General features: G+C 37.2%; 1 protein-coding gene across 2 annotated transcripts in view; it reads left to right on the top strand.

Moving 5' to 3' along the window:
- GPC5 (glypican 5) overlaps positions 1-21,084 on the top strand; it is a 1,547,826-nt gene that overhangs the window by 32,338 nt on the left and 1,494,404 nt on the right. For both annotated transcript variants that reach the window (XM_025263152.3, XM_044927162.2), the window contains exon 2: positions 10,017-10,178. In XM_025263152.3, coding sequence (XP_025118937.3) covers positions 10,017-10,178 — 162 coding nt within the window. The remainder of the gene's footprint in view (positions 1-10,016; positions 10,179-21,084) is intronic.

Genomic DNA, 21,084 nt, shown 5'->3' with positions numbered 1-21,084 from the left:
CTAGCCCCCAATATGGCTGTATTTGGAGAGGGGCGATAATTAAGTTTAAAGGCGGTCATAAGGATGGCTCCTAATCTGATATTACTGGTGTCTTTACAAGAAGAAAGACGTGGGGAGTGCGCATGTACAAAGAGAAGGCCACCTGAGCACATACGGGAAAGGTGCCATCCGTAAGTCAAGGATTTGAGGGGCCTCCGGAGAAACCACGTGAAACCTGCTAGCACCTTGGTCTTGGACTTCCAGCCTCCAGAACTGTGAGAAAATACATTTCTGTTACGGAGGCCACCTGTCTGTGGTTTTCTGCTCTGGCAGCCCTGGCAGAATAATACAATTCCCAAGTCCTTCTTGATATGATCCTGGTAGTTATTTGATGGCTTCTTTTCTCTCTGCTGGACAAGATGCTTTAGCTAGTCTGTCATCTTATCTGTTTCCTGCCCCAGACCCAGAGGAGGCATTTCTTCAAAAAGCACTGACTTCTTCAGAGGTGTGGTGTTTCAAGATTATAATCTGGGCACAAGAGGGACCCTTTGCCACATGGCTTGTCATTGTTCCTAGGCCTTTTCAGTGAAACTCGGGAATATATATTTTAAAGGTAAATTTCTTGATGCTTTCATAATGATAGTTTAAGTCAAGATTGCAAGGTTTTACTTAAGCTCCTCTTTCCTATGTCTGTATCTCTTTTCATCTTCACTAAAAACATCCTGATTTTCAAGGATACAGTATAGCATTAGAGAATAGAATTTGAATATTCCATAATTGCTTATTTTTTATATCCCATTTCATTCTCACAGCAGTTTCAGCATAGCATAAAATACAGGTTTTAGTATTTGTCCTGTTTTTTCCTTCAGTGCGCTTACATTATAAACAGTATTTTTTGTCACTTTTCTTTTAATTTATTTTTAACTGAAGGATAATTGCTTTACAGTATTGTGTTGGTTTCTACCAGACATCAACATGAATCAGCCATAGATCTTTTAAACCCTTTCATTCTTTCTGATTTTTCACAATCCCTTGTTTTCCACCTTTTGTTTCTCCTAGGTACTACCTTTGTATGATTGGCTCCTGTGTTCCTTCTAGTTTATTCTTTTCTTCGGAATTTTTTCTTTCATCTTTAATTCTTTCTTGAGTACTGTCACCTCACATCTGAATTTTTTAAATTCTGATTTGTGTTGTTCTTTTATGCTTTGTGTCATCTTTTAGCTTGTTTTGAAATAACTTGGCTGATTTTTTAATTTCTTTTTGTGGGAGGGCATGTCTTTCTGGCATGTTTTCTTTGTCTGTGGGGATGTTATTCTGTTCTTTATTCCCTTTTATATTATAATAACTCTGTGTGAGATTTGACCTCAGTATGTTTTAATATTCATTTCATGTGAAGTTAGTTTTTTTCCTTGAAAATTTAGGTTGAGATAGACTTCAGAACAGTTTTTGTGGCTTTCCAGAGCCTCTCTTGTGTTGGTTTTTGTGTAGTGTTTGAAAGTATGGCTGCTTGTTTTCTGAAATTTCCTGAATTTGTTTCCCTTCCCACTTTGGTCTAGGCATTCTCTGTCTGTGTCTCTTAAATTCTTCGACTGTTGAATTTTAATTCCTCTTCCAGACGTTTCTCTTCTTTGTGGGGTTCTTCCTTGGAAAGGCACCTACTGAATCTGGAGCATTCATAGGGGTCTGGATTGCTCCTGCTAATTCATTCCTTTTCATCTTGGCTCCTTTGTGCATATCCAGTAATGGAGAGGACTAAACTTAATCAGTTTCAGCTGCTGTTTGCAGATCGGTTCACTGTGCTTTTCTGTGAATTCCTCTTGGCTCTTTGGGCTTCATCTGTCGTCAGATTCTCCAGACATTACCCCTCTGCTTCATTTTTCTCCCTCCTGCCCTGACTCTGATACTGTGAAGCTCTGTTGGCTGTTGCTGGTTTTCCCCCTATCACCTATATATTTTGAAGTTTGTGGGGATATTCCATCACCCAGTTTTGTTATATTTTTTGGATTTAATTTCAAGTTGTCCTATCTGGTCTGTGTGGGGACTGGGATATTGTGAAATGATGCTGCTACTGCCACCATCTTTCCAGAATGCCTCCCAGTGATCTCATTTTAACATATTAAAAAATGTGCACGAGCAGGTAGATGGTTGTAACAGCTGCTTAAGCTGGGGAACAGAAAGGAAAATGTACTGACTAGTACTGCTGCTTCTGGGTAAGAAATCCAGAAAAGCCCCCACAATTCTGGTTGAGGGCCGCTTCAGTAGGGAGGCTGCTGTTTTATTTTTAATTTCATTTTGTTCTCAGCACTTTAATTCTTGCAGAGTGTGGTTTTACAGATCAGAAACACAGCTGCTGCTCCTGACCATGGGTTGTGCACTCTTCTTGTTTCATAAGCAACCTCAGTGATTCCGGGTTCCTTGAAGTCAGGCTTTGACATATTTTAAAAATATATCTTGTTACCATGTGGAATCTGTTTGGGTTTTATCTAGCTTTGCTTTCTTATGATTCTGGTTCTATTTACAAGGGGAGAACTGTATTCTGGGTGTTTTATCAACAAGTATCTTATGTCCTTTGTGCTTATCAGTTCAGTTCATTTGCTCAGTCATGTGTGACTCTTTGTGACCCCATGGACTGCAGCATGCCAGGCTTCCCTGTCCATCACCAACTCCCGGAGCTTGCTCAAACTCATGTCCATCGAGTTGGTGATGCCATCCAACCATCTCATCCTCTGTGATCTCTATGTTTATACTGTGAATAGAATTAAGATGTGGTCCTTTCCCTGAGGATGTGTAATTCTGAGATAGGAGATATATGGGCTCCAAGTTAGACCGTTACAACTGGCCTCCTGTTTGCATTTCATGGAGCAGGAAGAAGTGAGCTTCAGGCTGGATATTTAGTACTAGCCTCCTATTTGTATTTGTAGAGACACGAGGTAGGTGGGCTTCAGTTAAGGCATTTACACTCAGCCTCCTATTTTCCCTTTGAAATGGAAATAACAGAAACAGGGTTACTAGCCAAGCTTTGTCTCTTGTCCCAGGTAGCTTGGTGGGTAAAGAATCCACCTGCAATGCAGGAGATGCAGGCTCAATCCCTGGGTCGGAGTGGCATGGCAACACACTCCAGTATTCTTGCCTGGAGAATCCCATGGACAGAGGAGCCTGGTGGGCTGCAGTCCATGGGGTCACAGAGAGTTGGACATGACTGAAGCGACTGAGCATACTCCACAAACACCTTAAAGTAATAGTCACAGCAGTAGTCAAGGTAATAGTCAATGGCAAGGACAAAGAGGGGCAAAACCCTGTGTGAGTAAAGGATTAAGGGATCTTCACTGCCTCCCACCAGCCCCTTTTGGAACAAGGGAGACACTACATATGTGCAGAAAGTCTCCTTGGGGGTCAACAGTCAGAGAATAACACCAAGGCATAAAGAATTTTGCTCCCAGAAGCCTTCACTTTGAAATCCATCTTGGCTGAGGGGTGCATGTGCACCCAGGAGAGGGTCCCAGGGTAGGTCAGGTGTAGTAAAAGAAACCCAATTATTGGCTAAAGGTAAACACAGACCCGGAAGAACTGACTTCTATAAACGGCTTAACCGCCTCTTCGCCGCGTTCCTCCTCACTAGCAGGGACGCCCGCACCCTTTCTCTGCAGGTATGCATCTCTGCCTTGCTTCTGTCTTAACAAACTGCTTCTCTGTGTGCTCTCCCACTTGTTGTTGTGTTACGTCTGTAATAATGAACTTTGTACCTGTGTTTACAGTTCTAGCCTCTGTTGATAGATGCATTTTTCACTGGGGGCAAAGATTCAGGGAAAAATAGCATCTAGCCCTTGCTGCTCTGGGGGCTAGGATTCCTTGTTTTCATCTAGGTTGCCCAGGTTCAATTCCCCGGGCAGGGAATTAAGATCTCGTTTCACGCCACTGCTCACTGCCACATCAGTTCATCTCGCTTATCTTTTGAACTGACACAGAAAGCAAGGCAGCTAGTTTCCTGTGGACTCTTTCCCCCTCATTGAGACCTTAAGTTACTACTGATAAAAATATCATGCCAATTAGACATAACTAGGTCTTTGAATTATAGTCTTGATTTGACTTGGAGTTTAGTTTGATGTTGGCATTACCAACTTCCACGATTCTAAGTTAAAGTCTGGTTTAATCAATGCAGATCCTCATCAGCTTGAGGAATGTATTTGCTCTAAGTTGTCTAAATTGCTAACCATACGTCTTCAGTGTGCCGAGACATGATGGTTGCTCTCTCACCTTATGTTTAGAAAACAGGGTAATTTGTAGCATTTTTCTAAGTCTACTTTCCACCATGTAAAATTGGGCACAAAGGCAAATGGCAGCTCTATAATTTTATACTTCAGTTAATTTTTATTTTTCAATAAAACTCCCTGGATGATTCTAACCTGAACTTTATTTTCTTAAAGTTTTCCAAACAGATGACTTGTTTAGAAAGAGAAATTGAAAATGGTCTGGTGTGTTTGTATACAAGCCATTTATGGATTGAGGACCCTGGCTTTCCTGTCAGTGAACTGGTGGTCAGTATGACAGCTGGGGAATCACTCCGCCTGTTTCGGAACACCAGCTCCACTTTTTTGTATTATGTACGTATGTGCCATTGGGCAGTGGTCAAAGCCTCTTTACGTCTGTTTCCTCACAAGTAAAATGTGGTAGTGATGGTACCTATGTCATAGGGTCCGTGTGAGGATTAAATGAGATAATGCATATGCATAGTGGATCCTTGACTGTTGGTTTAATGAATTAAAATTGAGTGTTTATGATGTACAAGGCTCTGAGCTGGATAAGTGGCATATGATGAAGAATAAAAATCCCTCCACTTAGAGCTTAGTAGTACAGATGAGGGAACGAATTAATTAGTAATCACATTTAGGAATGTAACATTACAGCCACAATGAGTGAACGCTAAGGCATAGTATAGGTATTGGAGCTGTCTGTGGGGTTAAGCAAAGTTCCCATGGGAAGACTGAGTTACGATCTAAAGAAAACTAGATGGGAATGAAGTAGGGGAAGGTGCGTGTTGACTGCAAGGCTGTCCAAGACAGAGGGACGAGCGTGGAGGATGGCCCTGTGGCCTGTGTGTGCTTGGTGAATATAAGGAAATTAAATAAGGCAGTGTGTGAAGGGAAGAGAACCGCAGCCAGTGCTGCTTGAGATGCGCCTGGAGCTGGAGGGAAAGAAGACTTGGTCCAGCCTGGGGCCTTTTTCAGCCCTGGTTAGAAATGTGACCTTGCAAAGTGCTGTTAGGTATTTAAATTCTGGAGAGAGATTTGCAATGATCTATTATGATTGTTGTTGTTATTGTACTATTGTCATTATTTTTATTCTGTAGCAGTCTTTCCCATACCAAATATGTTTATATCCTTGAATGTTTATTCATTGGTTGTCTTCCCCAGTCTCTAAAATTGTTTTTCTCTAAATTTTTAATCCCTCTATCTTTGCATTTAGAAAGAAAGCTGAGACGATAGCTTTGTTTTCTTTCAATCAATTTTACTGTTTGAAGTGGAATTTGCTTTTGTATAACTTTTATGCATCGTAAATAAAAGACAATTGCCAAAATGTTGCCTACTGTGACACATTTTATGCATCTTAGCCTTTGTGAAATCCTTAAACAGGCTCCTGTTGATTTGTCTAACTTACACAGGCTAAAACCTGAGGCTGAATCTGTGTGGAAAATGTGGAGTTTGAAAAGAGGCTGATGTGTCTGTGTGTGTGTTCATGTACATTCACATATTTTGTATTTCCTGATCTACAGTTGGTCAATGAAGAGCCAAGGGAGGAGCTGTGCAACTCAGAGATCAAAGGCCATAATTCTTCCTCCAACTCCCAAATAAGGGAATAACTATTGGGTTAGGCCGTATAAATACAATGTCCTGAGCTTTACATAAAACCTGGGTAGCCTTGGGATGGCTCAAGGCCCACCTTTTGAGACCCTCAGGTGTGTCTTCTTCAGGCACTTTGCCAAGCCTCCTACTTTTTTTTGGTTGAGGGATAACTGCTTTACAATGTTGTGTTGGTTTCTGCCACACAACGTGAATCAGCCATGTGTCTGTTAGTCATTCAGTCGTGTCCAGCTCTTTGTGACCCCATGGACTGCGGCCCACTAGGCTCCTCTGTCCATGGATTCTCCAGCAAGAAAACTGGAGTGGGTTACCATTTCCTTCTCCAGGGGATCTTCCTGACCCAGGGATCGAACCCAAGTCTCCTGCATTGCAGGCAGATTCTTTACCATCTAAGCCATCAGAGAACCCCATATATATGTGTTAATATATGATATTTGTTTTTTTTCTTCCTGACTTACTTCATTTCTGTATAACAGATTCTAGGTTCATCTCCCTCACTAGAACTGACTCAAATTCATTCCTTTTTATGCATACTTTGTACTGTTCTGTGTTCTCTAGCTTGCCTGCTATGGATAAATATGCATGCCTTGGGCTTCTATCCAGGATAAGAGTTGTTAATCATATATCATATTTTTGATATAAATAATCAAAAATGGTTTCTGATTTTTTCTGTTGTGGTAAAATAAGAAATGTACCATCTTAACCATTTTATAGTGCCTAGTTTGGCAGTACTAAATACATTTATGTTGTATAACCATTGTTACCATATCCCTCCAGTATTACTTGTATCTTGCAAAATTGGAATTCTATCCCCATTAAACATTAACTCCGCAATCTCCTTCCTCTGCCCTGCCCTAGCCAACCACCATTCTACTTTCCATCTCTATGATTTTGGTGACTCTAAGAACTTCATATGGCATTTGGGGACTTTTATATTTTCATGCAAATTTTAAAATAATTTGTTCTAGTTCCGTGAAAAATGCTCTTGGTATTTTTATAGGGATTGCATTAAATCTGTAGATAGCCTCGGGAAGTATGATCATTTTAACAATATTAATTCTCCTAATCCATGAACATGGTGTATCTTTCTGTATGTTATGTCGTCTTCAGTTTCTTTCATTAGTCTTACAGTTTTCTGAGTACAGCTCTTTTATCTCTTTAAGTAGGTTTATTCCTAGATATTTTATTCTTTCAGATGTAACTGTAAATGAGATTGCTGAATTTATCTTCCTCATAGTTCATTGTTAGTGTATAGAAAGGCAACAGATTTCTGTATATTAATTTTGTATACGGAATTTGTTGATGAGCTCTAGTAGTTTTTGATGATGTCTTGAGGATCTTATATGTGTAGAATCATGTCATTTGCAAAGTGATAGTTTTACTTCTTCCTTTCCAATTTGGATTCCTTTTGTTTCTTTGTCTTGCTTGAGTGCAGTGGCTAGACTTAAAATCCTGTGTTGAAGAAAAGTGGTAAGAGGGTATTCTTTTCTTGTACCAGATCTTAGAGGAAATGATTTCAGGTTTTCACCATTGAATCTTATGTTAGCTGTGGGTCTGTCATATATGGCTTTTATTATGTTGAAGTGTGTTCCCTCTCTGCCCACTTTCTAGATTGTTTTTTAAATCATAAATGAATGTTGAATTTTGTCAGAAGCTTTTTCTGTATCTATTGGTATGATCACACAGTTTTTATTCTTCAATTTGTTAGTGTGGGGTATCACACTGACTGATTGGTTGAGGATATTGAACTATCCATGCATCATGAGTTTTTAAATACAGTGTTGAAAATTTGGTTTGCTAATATTTTGTTGAGGATTTTCTATTTTCATCAATGATTTTGGCCTATAATTTTCTTTTTGTGATATTTTTGTCTGATTTTAATATCAATATGATGCTTGGTTTGTAGAATGAGCTCTGAAACTTCCTTCTTCTGTAATATTTTGGAATAGTTTGAGAAGGATAGTTGTTAATTCTTCTCTAAATGTTTGGTAGAGTTCACAGATGGCACCTGTGAAGCCATCTTGTCTTGGACTTTTGTTTGTTGTTGTTGGTTTTGTTTTTTTAATTACTGATTCAATTTCATTACTGGTAGTTAGTCTGCTCATATTTTCTGTTTCTTTCTGGTCCAGTCTTAGAAGATTGTGTGTTTATAGAAATTTGTCCACTTCTTTTATTTATTTATTTTTATTTTTGGTCATGAGGCATATGGGATCTTAGTTCTCCAACCAGTAATTGAATCTGCACTCCTACATTGGAAGCACAGAGTCTTAACCACTGGACCACTGGGGAAGTCCCATGTCCACTTCTTTTAGGTTGTTCACTTCAGTTGCTCAGTCGTGTCCGACTCTTTGCGACCCCATGAATCACAGCACACCAGGCCTCCCTGTCCATCACCAACTCCCGGAGTTCACTCAAACTAATGTCCATCGAGTCGGTAATGCCATCCAACCATCTCATCCTCTGTGATCCCCTTCTCCTCCTGCCCCCAATCCCTCCCAGCATCAGAGTCTTTTCCAATGAGTCAACTCTTCTCATGAGGTGGCCAAAGTATTGGAGTTTCAGCTTTAGTATCAGTCCTTCCAATGAACACCTAGGACTGATCTCATTTAGGATGGACTGGTTGGATCTCCTTGCAGTCCAAGGGACTCTCAAGAGCCTTCTCCATCACCACAGTTCAAAAGCATCAATTCTTCAACTCTCAGCTTTCTTCACAGTCCAACTCTCATATCCATACATGACCACTGGAAAAACAGCCTTGACTACATGGACTTTGTTGGCAAAGTAATGTCTCTGCTTTTGAATATGTTATCTAGGTTGGTCATAACTTTCCTTCCAAGGAGTAAGGGTCTTTTAATTTCATGGCTGCAATCACCATCTGCAGTGATTTTGGAGCCCCCAAAAATAAAGCCTAACACTGTTTCCCCATCTATTTGCCATGAAGTGATGGGGCCAGATGCCATGATCTTAGTTTTCTGAATGTTGAGCTTTAAGCCAACTTTTTCACTCTCCACTTTCACTTTCATCAAGAGGCTTTTTAGTTCCTCTTCATTTTCTGCCATAAGGGTGGTGTCATCTGAATATCTGAGGTTATTGATATTTCTCCCGGCAATCTTGATTCCAGCTTGTGCTTCTTCCAGCCCAGCATTTCTCATGATGTACTCTGCATATAAGTTCAATAAGCAGGATGACAATATACAGCCTTGACATACTCCTTTTCCTATTTGGAACCAGACTGTTGTTCCATGTCCAGTTCTAACTGTTGCTTCCTGACCTGCATATAGGTTTCTCAAAAGGCAGGTCAGGTAGTCTGGTATTCCCATCTCTTTCAGAATTGTCCACAATTTATTGTGATCCACACAGTCAAAGGCTTTGGCATAGTCAATATAGCAGAAATAGATGTTTTTCTGGAACTCTGTTGCTTTTTCCATGATACTGAACTATAATTCTTTGTGGTAATCTCTTAAGACCCTTTGTATGTCTGTGGTGTCAATTGTAACTTCTGTTTCATTTCTAGTTTTGTTGATTTTGGCCCTTTTACTTTTCCCCTTGATGAGTCTGGCATCTGGATTATCAATTTTGTTTAAAAGAATCAGCTCTTAGTTTAATTAATCTTTTCTGTCCCCCCCCCAAATTCTCTGTTTCATCTATTTCTTCCCTGATCTTTATGATTTCTTTCCTTCTTCTAACATTGTTTTGTTGTTGTTCTTATTTTTCTAGTTCCTTTAAGTGTAAGTTTAGGTTATTCTTTTGAGGTTCTTTTTTGTTTGTTTATTTCATGAGGTAAGTTTGTATTGCTATAAACTTCCTCTTAGAATTTCTTCTGCTGCATCCTGTAGATTTTTAGATTGTCGCGTTTTCATTTTCATTTATCTCTAGGTTTTGAAAAAATTATTTCTTCTTTGATTTTTGTAGTGATCCATTGGTTGTTTAGCAGTGTATGTTTTAGGCTCCACATGTTTGTGTTTTCGCCTGCTGGTGTTAGAGCCAGTTCCTGACGCAGCTTGCTGTGGGATCCAGTGTATCCTTAGGTTGGTGTCAACCCACTGGTGTCATTTTGCTGGAAGGTATCCAGAACATGAACCTGTTACATGCAGTGCTGATCATTAACGGTTGATACATAACATGTAATGTTGCTAAATGAATAAGTAATTATTCTGAAAAATATTCTGTGTATTGCAGGGCCTGATCTTCAGGTTTGCACAGCCAAAAAACCTACGTGTTGCACCAGGAAGATGGAGGAGAGATACCAAGTCGTGGCTCGCCAGGATATGCAGCAGGTGCTTCAAACATCCAGCTCTACATTAAAGTTTTTGATATCTCGAAATGCAGCTGCCTTTCAAGGTAAATATATCTTGATTTCTGAAACTGAGGACAAATCTTGCTATGTAATTTACCTGTTATTATTATCCTGGTGAATTTATCTAGGTGTACTTCTTTGTCTTTGTGTATTATACTGGTATAAAATGAAATTTTAGCTTTATTCTAACCTTGATAGCAACTAGACCACCACTAACTTTCATGGCTTGTCTCTGAGGTCATCATCAGGCTTATAAATTGAGTTGGAGTAGGGAGTCTGTTTTGTTAGTGAAATATATGCCTTTCTGGGGTTTCTGCCAGATCCCCCAGTATTCTGACCCATGGTTTACTTCAGTATGAACAGACATACATATGAGATTTTATGAAAATAGTCTATAAAACAAAATCCCATTGCTTTTAACTGGGTAATTATAGATTCATTTTCAAAAATATAATTTTGAGAAATATTTTCCTAACTTTTCCTCTACCTCCTCATGTGGCTTTTCTAGGAACATCATTGCGATATGTCAAAGTGTAGACAAGTCTGAGAAATAGTAAAATAGGAAATATTAGTTGGATGTTTAAGGATCATCTACGATCAGAATGCAACCTTAATTCAAAGAATGTGCTGAGAAATAAAATTAATGGGTTATAAAATTATAACACACATTGGCAAATATATGATCTTTTTATTGTTTTAATCATCTTGTCTGTAAAATTACTTTTTACTATAATAAAATAGTTTATTTTTTCTTTTATAAAGCATTAGCTATTCTGTATATGATTAGAATGAAAATATTTAGATTACACTGCTCTCAAACAAATTTATTGCTTTTGTTCAACACAAAATATAACTTCTGTTGGTATTCCTTTTTAATAAGAGTATTAATGTCAGTCTGTTTAAATAATTTGTGCTTTGTTTACATACAGAACTAAATCACAAAGCTGATTAATTTTTAAAACTCTACCTATCAAATAAAGTGAATATAATAAATCAGGACAAAATTTAAGTTGAGTTAAAATGTAATTCCTGATGAATTGATGATTTTTTTTAAATAGAAACATTGAAATGTCAGATTTTAAGATGTTTTAATCTAGTAATATTTTTATATGTCTTAGAAAAAAGCCTCATTTCTATTATGGAATTTGTTCATGAGAAATTGTTGGAGGAAAGTATATTGATATGCATTTTAAGCAAAGATTTGTGACTTGAATTAGCTGAACTAGAAGATATTAACCATCCACTGAAAGTGATGTAATGATTTTTTCTTATGAAAATGATAGTATGTATGATATGGAAAACACATTTTAGAGATAAAAGGCGCAGTGAATAGATCAGTGTTACCAGAGCAGGGGAGCTGTGGATGAGAATTGTGGACCGTACGCTTGAAAAGAGTTAAGTCGGACTCACGTGGAAGAAGACTTAAAACATCAATTTGAGTTTGAGAGAGTCATTAAAGATTTTTGAACAGTGAAGCTTCATTATGATTTCTTGAAGCTTCATTATGATTTATCATTTAACGTCAAAACTAAATCATTCCAAGTTAGAAGATATGGTTGAAGAAGACCATGATAAATCAAACCTACTTTTTTGGATAACAGCGTTAACCATACAGGTGAAAGAAAGTGCCATCAGATATTAACACGTAGGGACTCAATGAATGGTAGCTGAACATTTTCTTCTGTCTTCAAATATACTCTAACAAACTTTTCACATATTGTTGGATAAATTGATCAAGATAGAGTGCATTGACTTCAAAAGATTGAGAAAAATACAAAACCTGGAGTATTTAGACTTTTAACATGGGTTTGGGTTGCTGAAAACTTTTGGTGTGAAAGTGTCCCTGGTGGCTCAGATGGTAAAGAATCTGCCTGTAATGCAGGAGACCTGGGTTCAATCCCTGGGTCGGGAAGAGCCCCTGGAGAGGGGAATACATCCTACTCCAGTATTCTTGCCTGGATAATTCCATGGACAGAGGAGCCTTGTGGACAGAGTTGGACGTGAATGGGTGACTAATACTTTCACTTTTATCAGTAGTATAAATGACATGAGATCGTCTCTACTGGAGTGTCTGGTAATATTATGTACAACTTAAAAATTTTTTCTGTTTAGTAAATTGTACCTGTATTTTTACTAGGGTGAGTTTTGCTGTTTTTTTAAAATATCAATTATAAAAGTGAAAAAGAATGGGTCTTTCTTAAATATGATTTGTTGTAATAAATTTTCATGTTCTCCCTTTGTGACACATCAGTTTTATTTAAGAATCATGAGAAGGCAAGGCAGATTTAGAAGAATTTTGCCTAAAGACTAACTTTACTGGAACAAATTCTCTTACAGGAAGAATACCTTTTAATTTAATGAATAGAATAAGTAGCTATAGGCTTAGTTCCATAAAAAAAACCTAAATAAGCAATTTGAGAGATCACATTTGCTATATTAGAACCAAACAAGACACTTTAAGTAAAATGCTCTCTGTCTAGTTTCTGTGTAATGAAAATATCTGCAAACAAATCAGCCCCCCCTTTTTTTTTCTTGAGAAGAAACAAGCCAGTACATTTTGTTGGGAAACTTACTTGGCTCGAGAGCAAATTACTCTCAATTTACTTCTTAAATCATGTAAGTAGATGTGCTACGTTTTGATCGTTTGATTTTTTAACATTTCATGTATATTTCCTACTTCAATAATATTACCCTTTTTTTTTTTAGCCTTTATGTATGTTATAAAAGACTTTGGATTGGAGTGTAGTATGGTCCCTTCTCTCATGGATCTCTTGGGGTTCCACAGAAGCATGTTTTTTTTTTTTTTTTTTCCCCAGTTTTCAGAAAACACTTTAATTTAAAATTTATTTTTTATTATCTTGACTGCATGTTTTTGAAACAAGCCTTTGTATATCATCGATCGGGATAATCACTTGGGTCCATGGATGTAGTGAGCCCCACAGGACAGTGAGATAAAGGCTGGGAGATCGGCGTTGCTCAGAAGCGAGGAAACTGCCAGCCACTGATCTCAGAAGATGTAAGATTATTCCAGTGTATAGTCCACACTCACTTCTGGAATTCAGCACTGGAAGTTAATATATTACCAGTGGGGTGGAATATATTATCAGTGGGTTGGAATCCACCTCCTTACTGGGACAACACTTCTTTTTTCATTTAAGGAATCTAATGGTATTTGTTATAGGTTTCCTTAAAATAAAGCAGGCAAACAAAAATATGTTTTTGGAAGGGTCCATAATTATGACCTGGGGCTTCACTATATGTTAAAGGTCCTTATTCACGTAGCCTGTGGCGTTTTACAAGATGAAAGGAACAAGTGGGTTTCCTTGTATCTGTTGCTGTTCATAAATTAGTGGTCCTGTTTGCAAAGAGATTTCTGGCTCCGTCACAGTGCAGACAATAACTGTTCTTTATTTTCCGGGGCTTAATAATGTTCATGAATAAAGCAGGGGAGCCTGAAATAATGTGCACAAATTTGTTTCCCTTCAGCTGTTTTATGAGTGTGGGATTGCCTGCTTTAAAAATATTTTGGAAATATTTTCATAAATGTTTTATTTATTTATATGCTAAAGTATGGTGTGACTCATGAAGAAATAAAAGAACTTGACAGAGAATATGTCATCTACTGTAGAAAAGCAACTCCTATCAGCTTTCAAATTTGTCAGGTTTTAAATCACAGCTCAAATAAGAGAATAAGGCTTAGTTTTTTTTTTTAAATTTAAAACAATATAAAATTTTCAGCATAATTTTTCAAAAATACAATGAAGGCATATTTGGAAGAACACTGTTGGAAGCTTATGTTTTGTTGAAACATTGGGAAGATAAGTTTAAGAATTTTAACTTTCCCTTGGAGGTAGAGCTTTTCCTATTCCTCTCATCTTCAAAAAGCTCACATATTTCTAAAATTTATGGTGTACACTAAATCTTTACTCTGGAAGTTTCTAGTTTTATATATAGCATTTAAAAAGTGTGCATTATCACAAAAGACTGAGCGATAAATAAGAAAGAGTTAATATTTTTGTTGATTTCGTTCTCTGGGCTAAGTATATTTTCATTTCTTGATTAAAAGTACTTGAAAGATTGATAAGCTTGTCCTCTTGGGTTGAGATGTTAGATTTAGGACTTTTATTAAAATTACATTCCTATTTTCAATGAAATATTGGGATATGTCAAAATTAAATATCTTTGTTTAAAAAGCAAGTAACTTAAGAATGAGAATGTGAATATAATTCATGTATTTTCCGCTTTTACCCTAACAGGCATTAGCTACTGTGAGATGTATAGCTAGTGTATGGCCATTGTAAAACTAGTGTAAAATATATGTATGTATCCATATACATACAGTCAAAGACACAGGATATAGTGAATATTTGACGATCTTAATATATGAGATGAGTACATTTGTATAAATGTTACAGTAGTAAGCCTGAAGTACATTATTCTTATTATATTCACTTCTACTATGCTTTGCAGAGGTGATACTATTTAAAATTATTCCTTGGAAGAACATTGTGTACAAGGATATAGGAAAGATGCTATTTCTAACACTAAGAATTATCTGATCAACATCCCAAGGGTAAGAGAACAGGTAGCCTTAGGCTGGCAGTGTTGAGGAAATATGTTGGCTTTTCTCTTTTTCTGGAACCTAGAGCAGGGACTCAGGTAATGTAATTAAATGAACTGCATCAATATATGAATAAATGAATGATGCTTAGCAGGAAAATGGTTCTGAAATAAAATGAAAGATTTCATCTCTTCTTCTCCCCCTTCATCCTTCCCTTCCCTTCATGCATTTAAGATCCCTCTTGAGCACCTACTAAGTGCCAGCACTGCCAGGGAATTGGATTGTACCTTGCCCAAATTTTCAGTCTATTTTTGCTTTTATTGGCTCATTCGGACTTCTGATCTGCCAACGTCTGTTTACTGATTTTATAAACTAGGAAGGAGGGAATTCCTTGGCAGTCCAGTGGTTAGGACTCTACATTTTCACTGCTGAGGGCCAGGGTTGAAGATCTCACAAGCTGTGTGGCATGCCCTTCCCATCCCCCAGAAAAACCCCAGAAGAAACTAAGAAGGAGCACGTTATAATGTTTCTGTTGATAGCATATTCTGAATGTGATTGTATTTTTCCTTTTCTTTTGAAGCAGTGCATGGTTTAGTATGTTATCTCACACAGCAGCTACCAATGCAATTGGTCTTTATCTAACTGTCCTGTATCTCTGAAATGTTAAAAATTGTTTCTTTTGAATCTGTGAGCAAGCTTCTATTAATTATGAAAATGACTAATTTTCATATATTGTAGATAAAAGTTGCAAGAACTTAAATTAGTTTTCAGCTGGAAATTGCATGAAGCATTGAGCTTGCTTTGCGTGAAGCATTATCGATTGTGGGAAAAAATTTGAAGTGTAGAACTAAGATCAGGTTTACTGTGCCAGAATTCTTTTTTTCATTTTAAGAGGTTAACTTTTAGTTTTTTTAATTCTGACTGATGAAGGTTATGGTCATATAACCTATTGCTATGATAATCTTACCTAGAAACAACAGTAACCTGCTCATAATAGGCTAAACAATTCTTTCTTGATTTTATATGAAACACATTCATTAAATCTTTTTAATGTGAGAACTGTACATTTATTGCCTGGAAGATGAATTGACATTTTTATCATTTTGTTATCTTCATATTAGTTTAATCTTACTTTTGTATAAGGGATCACAACAGATAGTTCTTAAATGGTTACTGTGTATTGAGTAAAGACCAGGATGTGTGGGAGGTTACAACTAGCTATGTTTTTGAGATTTATCTGTCCCTCTATTTCTTATTCATACATATTAATTGATTTATAAAATTACTGTCTGTAGGTGTGTGGCTTTATTCACCCTGGCTGTGATGGACATTTCTGTTTGCAGTGGCGGTGCTGCAGTGAGCCTTCTTGTTCATGTCTTCAAGGGCACACGTTTCTTTAGAGTTTATATACAGAAGTGAAATTGTGGCTTATAGGCTGTGACCTTGTCAGCTTGACCAGATATTATAGAATTACTCTTCTAGGAAGCGGAACCAATTTGAACTCCCACAGGTAGTTGGTCTTTATTCTGCATCCTTCCCAACTCTTTCCAATAATTCAGAAATTATTGTCAGAATTTTTAAAAAAAATTCTAAAAATATTTTTTAAACATTTAAAAGAATTTTAGAATAAAATTTGATGAGAAATGGTATCTTGTTTTCAAAATGTGCAATTTCCTAATGAATACCTGAATATCTTTTCAAAAATACTTCTTTATTTGGTGTATTCTTTCTTTTCTTGTATGAATTTATCTTGTGAACCTGTATACACACTTAGAGGCTATGTATCATTTTGTGAGTGTTTTTGTATATATTAAAATTTTTTCCTAGGTACAGATGTCAGCTAGGAAAGCCACTTCTTAACGGTTTAGCTTAAATAATTCAGATTTCTTTCCAGTTCTAGGGAAATCCAAACTCTTCAGAAGTTTTCCACACATTTTCATGGTTTGCAGGCGGTTTCCTGACTTTGTTTACCTGCTTTTTTGCATTTGTTTTTGTGTCTCTTTTCTATCATATTAATTCAGTATGAAAATTTTTTCTTAATTACCACTTCCATAGACACACACATACATGTACGTATATAAACCTAAGTTGTATGTATAAAATAAATTTTATGAGATGGTGGTGATTAAAGAAGATAAAAATCTAAAAATCACAAATAATTTCAAAATTGAACACTGATTCCTATGTTTGCAAGTGTTTTTCAGCCCTCCCTCCACCATCAGTCCATGAAGTTACCACCCTTCTTCTCTTTGGCCCTCGCATCTTCCACTTCCTTGTGTGATACTCAGGTCTTCTCAGATGGTGAGATTAGGGGTCTTCTGGTTCCTTACATTTATTATATGAACCTAGAAATAGTAACCGTAACATGTCTCTGAGGGTTCATTTAAAAGAAGTCCTTTTTTTTTTTTTTTTTAGTTAAAAAAAAACCTTTTATCTTTTTATTTTAGAAATTTCCCCAGCTTTATTGAGGTATGATTGACATTGTGTAAATTTAAGATGTACAGTGCATTGGTTTGATACTCTAATGTATTGCAGTATAGTTACCATGGTAGAAGTAATACCTTCATCATGTCATTTTTTATAGTAAGAGCATTTAAGATCTACTCTTTTAGTAGCTTTCAAGTATATATTACAGTGTTGTTAACCAATCACAATGATGTTCATTATATCCCCAGAACTTACTCATTTTATAACTGGAAGTTTGTGCTCTTTGACCAGTATCATTTCTCCTACCCTCCTGCCCATGTTAAACACCATTCTAATCTCTAAACTTAGAATTGGTTAGTTATCCTATTTTCCATTAGATGTAGGAACAATGAATTTCCTAAATCCCACATTCATACAAAGTACAGTGACCTTTTTTAAAGTGCTGACAAGGTATATAATCTTTTTTCCCCCTAGTATTTAAATCGACCCTATTTTATATTTTTAAAAATTAATGTTGAGAACATTAATATTCTATGGAAAGAGATAAACAATTATTAACTACTTTTGAAACAGAGCTCATTTATCTTAGAAATGTTTATTTTCAGAAGTAATAATAGGCTATTAAAGTTAACCAGGCATTTTTGGAAGATCCAGAATATGTTTTCTTTAAACAAGTTTTCTCATTTTGCTTATAGATATGACTTAGCAGCAGCGGCAGCAGCAGCAAATAAATAAGGAAAAAGAAAATGGGCTGTATTAATATCACATTTTCCTAAATATTGTATGGCAGTAAACTTCAAGGGAAGCTTATGATGTCACTAATAAGTGGTTGACACTCACTTTGTAATGTAATATTTATGAATTCTTTTAAAAACCTTTTACTCCATGAACAAACTTTTTCATTATATTGATAATGCAATATAAAATGTACATGCTATGAAAAGTGAAATTCATACTTTCCCTTGTCCAGGTTAGCTTTGTGCACTTAACATCTGAATATGGATTTTTGATCATGTCAGCTAATGTATTTTATCAATATGTGTCTTACAATTAATATTTCTAGCAGTAAAAAGTGTTAATATTTTCCTATTTATAAAAGGCTGGTAGAAAGATAAAGATTGAGGGATAAATTGAATATATATAAACTTATTTAATGTGAAAAACAAATTATAGTTCAGTCGCTCAGTCATGTCCGACTCTTTGCGAACCCCGCAGCACGCCAGGCCTCCCTGTCCATCACCAACTCCCGGAGTCCACCCAAACCCATGTCCATCAAGTCGGTGATGCCATCCAACCATCTCATCCTCTGTCGTCCCCTTCTCCTCCTGCCCTCAATCTTTCCCAGCATCAGGGTCTTTTCAAATGAGTCAGCTCTCTGCATCAGGTGGCCAAAGTATTGGAGTTTCAGCTTCAACATCAGTCCTTCCAATGAACACCCAGGACTGATCTCCTTTAGGATGGACTGGTTGGATCTCCTTGCAGTCCATAGTAAAAGTAATAATTTCATTGTATGTTTTTACTGATTATAAATTTTGTTAACAAATTTTGTTGAAATATATCCTGATGCACTTACCAGATCTTTTGATAGGTCGTTTTTCTTAATAGCTGTTTTTGAGTCAACATATTTAGTTTTATGGAGGGTGACTTGTCCCTATTAAATATCCAATGTATTTTAAGGCCCTACAAAATTTTATCTAAGCTGGATTATGCTATGATTTAGTGATCAATTTATTTAAATTATTTTTATGTGCTCTGTTGCTCAGACATGTCCGACTCTTTGTGACCCCATGGGCTGTAGCCTGCCGGGCTCCTGTGTCCATGGGGATACTCCAGGCAAGAATACTGGAGTGGGTTGCCATTCCCTTCTCCAGGGGCTCTTCCCGACCCAGGAATCGAACCAGGGTATCCTGCATAGCAATCAGATTCTTTACCATTTGAGCTACCAGGGAAGACCTAAATTATTATTTTTTATTTTCAAATATAAAGTACTGGCATCATTAAATATGAAAGGAATTATTTTAAAACTCAATAATGTATGTGTTTTCACATTTTACATACTACCTCATAAGTAGTAATTTATCATGAGATATTAATTTGTATGCCACCGTGGTTGTTGTCTTGGGCAAAGTCTGGGAGATAGTGAGGGACAGGGAGGCCTGGCGTGCTGCAGTGCATGAGGTTGCGAAGAGTCTGACATGACTGGGCCACTGAACAACAATAACATGGTTGTTGTGTGGCATGTGCCACGTGAAAACATTTTGTTCTTCCTCTGCTTTATTGGTTGAGATCCAAGTTTGGGGGTGATCACCTTCAGTGGCAATGTGCTTTGGGACAGTGAACCTTCTTGAGTCTAGGGGATGGGGTGAAATGGAATAGAAAGTATGTGTATGATGGTGAAGTTGTGAATAGCTGTGATGGGAAATGGGAAAGAAAATGAACCAAAATTCAGTTATAAGGCTAGCATTCAGTTCAGTCGCTCAGTAGTGTTCAACTCTTTGCGACCCGATGGACTGCAGCACGCTAGGCTACCCTGTCCATCACCAACTCCTGGAGCTTATTCAAGCTCATGTCCATTGAGTCGGTGATGCCATCCCATGACCTCATCCTCTGTCATTTCCTTCTCTTCCTGCCTTCAATCTTTCCCAGCATCAGGGTCTTTTCTGATGAGTCAGTTCTTCACAATCAGGTGGCTAAAGTATTGGAGTTTCAGCTTCAGCATTAGTCCTTCCAATGAGTATTCAGGACTGGTTCCCTTTAGGATTGACTGGTTTGATCTCCTTGCTGTCCAAGGGACTCTCAAGAGTCTCCTCCAACGCCACAGTTCAAAAGCATCAATTCTTGGGCACTCAGCTTTCTTTATAGTCCAACTCTCACATCCATACGTGGCTACTAGAAAAACCAAAACTTCAACTAGATGGACCTTTGTTGGCAAAGTAATGTCTCTGCTTTTTAATATGCTGTCTAGTTTGGTCATAACTTTCCTTCCAAGGAGTAAGTGTCTTTTAATTTCATGGCTGTGATCACCATCCACAGTGATTTTGGAGCCCAGAAAAATAAAGTCTGTCACTGTTTCCATTGTTTCCCTATCTATTTGCCATGAAATGATGGGACAGGATGCCATGATTTTAGTTTTTTGAATGTTGAGTTTTAAGCTAGCTTTTTCACTCTCCTCTGTCCCTTGGCTCTTTGCTTTGGCTCTTTGGTTCCTCTTCACTTTCTGCCATAAGGGTGTTGTCATCTGCATGTCTGAGGTTATTGGTATTTCTCCTGGAAATCTTGATTCCAGCTTATGCTTCATCCAGCCTGGCATTTCACATGATGTACTTTGCACATAAGTTCAATAAGCTGGGTGACAATATACAGCCTTGATGTTTTCCTTTTCCAATTTTGAACCAGTCCATTGTTCCATGTGCGGTTCTAACTGTTGCTTCTTGACCTGCATGTAGCTTTCTCAAGAGGCAGGTAAGGTGGTCTGGTATTCCCATCTCTTGAAGAATTTTCCAGTTTGTTGTGATCCACACAGTCAAAGGCTTTGGTATAGTCAATAAAACAGAAATAGATGTTTTTCTGGAACTCTCTTGCTTTTTCTATTATCTAACAGATGTTGGCAATTTGATCTTTGGTTCCTTTGCCTTTTGTAAACCCTGCTTGAACATCTGAAAGTTCTTGGTTCATGTACTGTTGAAGCCTGGCTTGGAGAATTTTGAGCATTACTTTGCTGGAGTATGAGATGAGGGTAATTGTGCAGTAGTTTGAACATTCTTTGGCATTGCCTTTCTTTGGGATTGGAATGAAAAGTGACCTTTCCAGGATAAAATTGGAGACAACTAATTATTAATAATAGTAAAATCATTATGTGTGATGGTATGGCTGTGTTTTAGCCCTTTTTAGTTCTTGCTTATGGATGTGGTTCTTCCAATAAAGAAGTGCTGATACATGGTTGAGCATGGGTTTTAGGAGAT

This window comes from Bubalus bubalis, chromosome 13 (genome assembly GCF_019923935.1).
Source record: "Bubalus bubalis isolate 160015118507 breed Murrah chromosome 13, NDDB_SH_1, whole genome shotgun sequence".
In the NCBI taxonomy this organism is placed as follows: Eukaryota; Metazoa; Chordata; class Mammalia; order Artiodactyla; family Bovidae; genus Bubalus; species Bubalus bubalis.
The sequence above is the reverse complement of the archived record's forward strand: the minus strand, read 5'-3'. Positions and strand labels throughout refer to the sequence as shown.